The 6,947-nt window shown below is 43.3% G+C and overlaps 1 protein-coding gene across 1 annotated transcript; it reads left to right on the plus strand.

Annotated features, from left to right (window-relative positions):
* The first annotated feature begins 1,123 nt into the window (after positions 1 to 1,123).
* Positions 1,124 to 2,062, plus strand: LOC119242873 (olfactory receptor 2T10-like). Its single transcript, XM_037508317.1, has one exon. It carries the CDS (start codon positions 1,124 to 1,126, stop codon positions 2,060 to 2,062), a length of 939 nt encoding a protein of 312 aa, XP_037364214.1.
* The last annotated feature ends 4,885 nt before the right edge of the window (positions 2,063 to 6,947 follow it).

The raw sequence follows: 6,947 nt of genomic DNA on the forward strand, positions 1-6,947 counted from the left end.
CTTATCCATTGGGAGAAAAAGCCAAGAGAAAACGCATCCTCTCACAATGATGTAGGAAAAAGGACAACAAAGTAAATGTAAATTTAGTCAAACTTGTCACCAAGTTGTTATGGGTGAAATGGGGAGGTTGCAATTAGTTATGGGGAGGTTGCAATTAGTTAGGTTGCAATTAATACTTAATGGTATTTGGCAACTTAATCTTGATATAAAGAAACCTCAGACTGAGAAATGCCAGGTGTGGTTTAAATCACCACTGAAAAAGCAACCATTTGGACAATAATGATGATTCATCATCATTGATCGCAGGTACTTGTAACTTTCTTTGAGGTCATGAAAGAGTACTGAAACCCTAATAGGTTCCAATATATTACTATAGATCACAAAACTATGAATAAATTTCACAGAATCAAGACCTTTGTGATAGGTTAAGTAGAGAGTGAAAATATATTTTATAATCATGTTCCTGTAAAAGTATTTAAAACATTTTTTTTAAAGCTGGGAATTACCTTTACTGAAACATTTTTAAAAGTTGAGAAACTGGTGGGCCTCCCTTGTGGCACAGCAGTTGAGCGCTGCGTTGCGAAGCTGCCCGCAGCCTCTGCAGCGCCGGTTCAATCCCCAGCTGCTCCCCGGCCACCAGAGGAGGGTCCTACATAGTGCACAGACCTCTCCTGCCGCCCACTGCTCCCCTCAGCAGTGTACTTCGGTCCTTCTGCCTGCTCTGCTCCCCGCTCTGGCTCTGGTGAATTCTATCACCCTCCCGCGCTTCTGACTGTACCCAGTGCTTGTATAAATAAATAAATAAATAAATAAATGAACAAACAAACAAATAAATAAATAAATAAATCTTTGGAAAAAATCTTATTAAAAAAAGTTGAGAAACTGGAAAATATCTTTACTGTCACATTTGAAGATATCTGACTAAATTTGTAATTGTTATAAATGTTTTGAAATCCGATACATGCCATGTGTTTAGATTTATTCCTTGTCTTGGGGTGCTTTTTTCCTGTTAAAATATTGAATTCATATTTTGAAGTGAATGAATTGACAGAAATATGTGTTATATGCCTATCTATATCTACTTTTATCCTCTAGGTACAGTTCCCTTCATCATCTCTCTAATATGTGTCTGAACAATCAGACACAGAATGGTGATTTTTTCCTGTTGGGGATCTTTAGTAAAAGTTCACACCCTGGTTTCCTCTTCTTTCTTATCATCAGCATATTTTTAATGGCTGTATCTGCAAATATCATCTTGATCCTTCTGATCCACTTTGACTCCTGCCTGCATACTCCTATGTACTTCTTTATCAATCAACTCTCACTCATGGACTTAATATATATTTCTGTCACTGTGCCCAAAATGCTGGCAAACAAACTGGTAAATGTGAGGACCATCTCATTCTTGGGTTGTGGGACCCAGATGTTCTTCTACCTTTTGTTGGGAGGTTCAGAATACTGCCTTCTAGCTGCCATGGCCTATGACCGTTATGTGGCCATCTGCCATCCTCTCCGTTACTCTGTCCTTATGAACCATAGGATATGTCACCTCCTGGCATCTGGCTGTTGGTTTGTGGGATCAATGGATGGATTTATACTCACTCCCATCACCATGACATTCCCCTTCTGCAGATCTCGGGAAATCTACCACTTTTTCTGTGAGGCCCCTGCTGTAATGAAGTTGTCCTGTTCGGATACCTCCCTCTATGAGATTTTCATGTACCTGTGTTGTATTCTCATGCTGCTCATCCCTATTACAGTCATTTCAGGATCTTATTATTTTATCATCCTCACCATCCACAAGATGAACTCAGTAGAGGGCAAGAAAAAGGCTTTTGCCACGTGTTCTTCCCACATTACAGTCGTTATCATCTTCTATGGGGCTGCTGTTTATACCTACATGCTCCCCAGCTCCTACCACACCCCTGATAAGGACATGGTAGTGTCCTTCTTCTACACCATTCTGACACCTGTCCTGAATCCTGTAATTTACAGTTTCCGGAATAAGGATGTCACAGGAGCTCTAAAAAAATTGCTGAGAGCAGGCAAATTTCCCTGTTAGAATTTCTAAGAATCAATGTTAGCTTTTCCTAGTGTCATACTCTTTTGGTATTTCTTTACCAAAGTACCGGCATCTCATTATTATGTCTAACTTCCAGAATTGCTCTTCAGGTGTTTTCAACATAATTATCTTCTCTCCCATAATCAGCTTCTTATTGTCACTAGTCCCTCTTTTCACTTAGCATTGACCTCTATTTCATTCCCTTGACCACATTACCTTTGGTAAAGATTATACTTAAGGAGTGTGAAAATAAATCTGGATTTATGACTTAGACACCTTCCAGTACAGAAAATGTTTGGACAGCAGCCTGGACAGAGTAAACACTAAGAAATAAAACCACATTCTGGTTGCTTTTGCCATGACATTTTTTACAGATTATCTTTTATTCACCACCTTATTTGACTTTTTGTGGTGGAGAAGAGTTGATTCACAAGACGCATGTGGAGAAAAGGACTTAGAGGATTTCTCTGACATCATGACATTCAGACACCTCACCCTGCAATTAATCCATTGATTAATGTCAAGAATTACAGGCATTTGAAGGAAAAGTAAAGTATTTAGGAACTCAGAGAACCTATATCTACAGTTTTTTAAATCAACATTTCCAGAATTTTCTGTCAACATTCTAGTTTACTATGAGCAGAGAGTGGAATAATACTGCTCTTACCCATATGCATTTCTCACCCTCCTCCAAATGGTGTCAAACGTGGACTTGTTCAGAATATTATTTCAAAACACACTTATACAAACACATTTGGTGGCTGCATATCATTAATTTAATAATAAATATCATTACTATCGCCAATAGTATAATAAAATAATAGTATGCCAGAGTGTTACACATATAGAGTTCTTTATATCTCACAGTCTATTATCAGTCCTAATCTACAACTGGTATAAATGAAACCTCAGTGGTCTGAATAACTTGCAGAAGGTTATGAAGATTTTTGTGTGGCTTATAAGAAATCAAACTCAAGCTTAGAATCTGGAAATTGACAACTGAGTGATGCTTCTCTCCCCTTGTTGGTATCCTTTCCCACAACTTAGTGCCTCTCCAGTGATGGGCATATAATAACTCCATATTAAAGGTTTTTGCATGACACTCACTCTCTCTGAAATGCTTTTTTCCTACAACTTTTCATGACAATATCATCTTCATTTCAACCCTCAATTTCATTCATTCATTCATACATTTATTAATCTACAAATTATTGAGTGCCTTCTATGTGCCAGGCACCTTTCTACCATTAATGAAACAGAAAAAAAATCTCTACCTTCAAAGCACTTTATATGAAAACAAATTAAATATTATAGCTCAATGGTTATGATATCTTAACATAAAAAAAAGTTAGTAAATGTTGAGGAGGTGTAGGGTAAGGAAAAATGTCAGGCTTTTCTGCACTCCCGCCATCAGGATAGATGATGGATCCTTGCAGTCCTGAATGCATGCCTGATGGCGGGCACCTGGAATAGGGTGTGGGCATAGGTAATGAGAGTCACCTGGGCTAAGATTGTGCTTTTTAAGGGTGGCGTCACAGGGACGCCAGCAGCAGCAGAAGCTGAAAGAGAAGCTGAGAGAGAAGCAGAGAAGAAGAAGCAGAAGCAGAGAACGCCAGAGAGCCTAGATAGAGTGAGGATTTGCTGGGGGCTGGGAGAACTGCCAGCCTCCCAGTCCCCCAGCACCCCTGCCTGTCATATGCCTGGTGAACCCCAATAAAAGACCTGCAAAAACCCACTGAGGACTCTGACTCCTCCTTTACCTGATCTGCATGGGATCAGAAAACCTGCACAGTGCCCGTTCCCGCCCCTTACAATTGGCGTAGTTGGCAGGATGATCCATGCAGACAGGTATGGAGCCCTCCGAAGACCTGAAGGGACTAAGGAGTAAAAGACTGCCTGTGACCACACCGGAGGCATCATGGCGACCCAGGAGATGGACAATGTCCAGGATCTATGGGATAAGACCTCGCCGGAGGAGGAGACACCCAAGAGAACCAGCCAACGACACCTGAAAGGACCAGCCAATGACCCCTGAGGCAGCAGAATCATCAGCAAAAAGTGGACCACGATTCAGAGCTCGCCAGTGCTGATGCAGGGAGAGGCCAACGGACTTCAACTGCTGGACATGGACAGATGAATTTGGACTGACAATCCCGCCAGAAGGCGGAGAACCTTGCAGGTTGATATGTTTTAGGACCCTGGGGGTGGAACAGTTTCTTTTGTCAACCCCAGGAGATGGGAATCTAGGGGTGGCCAGTGGGCCTTGATGGTCAAAAGCAGCCTGTGTATGCCCAGCAGCCAGGTGGAGGAGAAAAGCCAACTGAGAAGGCAAAAGCTGGTGCTGATGCTAAGTTGAGAAGTCCTGAGTGGCTGTTAAGCAGCCTGAGTATGCTGAAGACCTGTGAGTCTTGTAAAATCACCATGGGTGATGCCCTGCTCATTCTCGAGTGAGGGTGAGGAGCTGAGGAACCCGTCCTTGGGGGACGGGTGAGGAACGTGGCTTGGGGTGGAGCCCAAGCCAAATGTAGAGTTTGGATCCCCGACCCATGTGCTTGTGCAGTGGGTTGGCCTGAGTGCAGGGATCTGCGAGTCGCATTGGTGGCTATGAAGGCCGAGTATTGGAGCGACTGCAGACAGAAACCCTGAGGGTTGGCGATTACCCCCAACAGAGTAGAATCGCCAATCCCAGAGCTAGTGCATCCTGGGGGTGGATGCTGTGTGTGGCTTGTAGCCGAAACTACAGCCAGAGAAGGCCAGGAAGCCCGACGGCTCCTGGTGTGTTACAGTAGATGCCGTGAATAGTTCCCCTCCCTTGTATGAGCAGTGCCTTCGGCGGCAGATTTGGTGGCTCATCCGGCACCAATAATTGTCTTTTGCACTAAGTTGGGGCCCTGCCTGGACTTATTTGTGTTCTGTTGTATTTTGTTATATTGTGATGTATTTGCTTTTATGGGCCATGGCTGCTTTGTTTGTGTTTGCTAAGAAACAAAGTTGTGTATGTGTGGATTATATGGCAGAAAACCCTGAGGGGGTGGACTGTAGGCTAAGGAAAAATGTCAGGCTTTTCTGCCCTCCCGCCATCAGGATAGATGATGGATCTTTGCGATCCTGAATGCATGCCTGATGGCGGGCACCTGGAATAGGGTGTGGGCATAGGTAGATGAGATTCACCTGGGCTAAGACTGTGCTTTTTAAGGACGGCATCACGGGGATGCCAGCAGCAGCAGAAGCTGAAAGAGAAGCCAAGAGAGAAGCAGAGAAGAAGAAGCAGAAGCAGAGAATGCCAGAGAGCCCAGAGTGAGGATTTGCTGGGGGCTGGGAGGATGGCCAGCCTCCCAGCCCCCCAGCACCCCTGCCTGCCATATGCCTGGTGAACCCCAATAAAAGACCTGCAAAAACCCACTGAGGACTCTGACTCTTCCTTTACCTGGTCTGCATGGGATCAGAAAACCTGCACAGTGCCCGTTCCTGCCCCTTACAGGAGGGTAGGAGTTTTGGAGTCTGGGGGTAACATTTTATATTGGTTTTAAGCTAGGTTTCACAGTGGTAATATTTAAGCAAAGACTTAGGGACACATGATGATAAACCCAACGTAGAAGCACCAAGGTAGAGAGAGATTGGGGGAGGGTTAACAACTAAAATGGAAAGTGGCACAATGGTCTATGGTGGTGGAATATGGGTGCACTCTGGTGGGGGCACTAGGATGGTAATACTTGATGGGAGTACCATAATATTACTTCAGTTAAAAGTAAATAATTTCATTAAATAAAAAGGTGATTTAAAGGGTGTAGGGTAAGGTAAAAGTATCAGGCTTTTCTGCCCACCCGCCATTAGGATAGATGAGGGAACCCTGTGGTCCTGAATGCATGCCTGATGGTGGGCACCTGAAGTGGGCACACCTGGACTGAGAGACTGAGTTTATAAGGGCGGCATCACGGGGATGCCAGCAGAAGCCAAGAACAAACAGAAGCAGGAGAGCAGAGAAGCAGAGAGAACACAAGAGAAGGCCGGAGAGCCCAGAAAGAGTAAAGACTTGCCAGCCTCCCAGCCCCCCAGCACCCCTGCCTGCCGGTACCTAGTAAATCCAAATCAAAGCCTGCAAAAGCCATTGAGGGCTCCAGGACTCTGACTCCTACTTTACCCCATCTGCATGGGATCACAGAAAACCTGCTCAGTGCTCCTTCCTCCCCTACAAAGGGAAAGTCTTTTTTTTTTTTTTTTTTCAAAGAGTTTGTTTGGCTTAATGAGCAGCAGTATGTAAAGTGAGAGATAATTCTATCTCCTATCTTGTAGTCCTCATGCGTTGTTACAGTTGGTCTATCTTTAGTGTTCTACATAAGTAAAACTGTAAGGCATGGAGATAAGCAGAGTGATTTCTGTTTCCTTAGGGAAGGAGTGTGCATTGAGGCAACCACATAGCCGAAAAAAAAGGAACTCATTTTTGAAGGCATCATTTTCAGGGCATAATTTATATGCTAATTTCCAGACATGGCAATATGCATACTTTCACGTGTGATCTCTAATAGGTAATTCGTGTGTGAGAAAGGCAAGAATTCAGAATATTAACTATTTTATCATAAGGAAAATACCTTATCTTTTGGTCAGATGTCTAGAGGAAGATCTAGGGAAGGACTTCAGGCATCAGGTGGCAATTCATTCTGATGAATGGCCAATGACAGCGATCATTACATGTTTCCTCACAACAGGACTGCATCCAATGACTCTGCTTTTGCTCTCCCCTTACCCTGGGAGGGTAACACCTCCATTCTTCCTCTTTTAGTCAGGATAACTTTCACTATTCAGGAATTTTTGTGATTCCATATGAATGTTAGTTAGCAATATTTGTTCCATTTTTTTTTTTTTGAAGAATAGTATTGAGATTTTT

Source organism: Talpa occidentalis, unplaced genomic scaffold, assembly GCF_014898055.3.
Source record: "Talpa occidentalis isolate TD23 unplaced genomic scaffold, MPIMG_talOcc4v2.1 talOcc4.13, whole genome shotgun sequence".
NCBI classification, from domain to species: domain Eukaryota; kingdom Metazoa; phylum Chordata; class Mammalia; order Eulipotyphla; family Talpidae; genus Talpa; species Talpa occidentalis.

Excerpts from the sequence above, each read along its gene's own strand:
- LOC119242873 (XM_037508317.1), top strand. The coding sequence starts at position 1,124 with ATGTGTCTGAACAATCAGACACAGAATGGTGATTTTTTCCTGTTGGGG.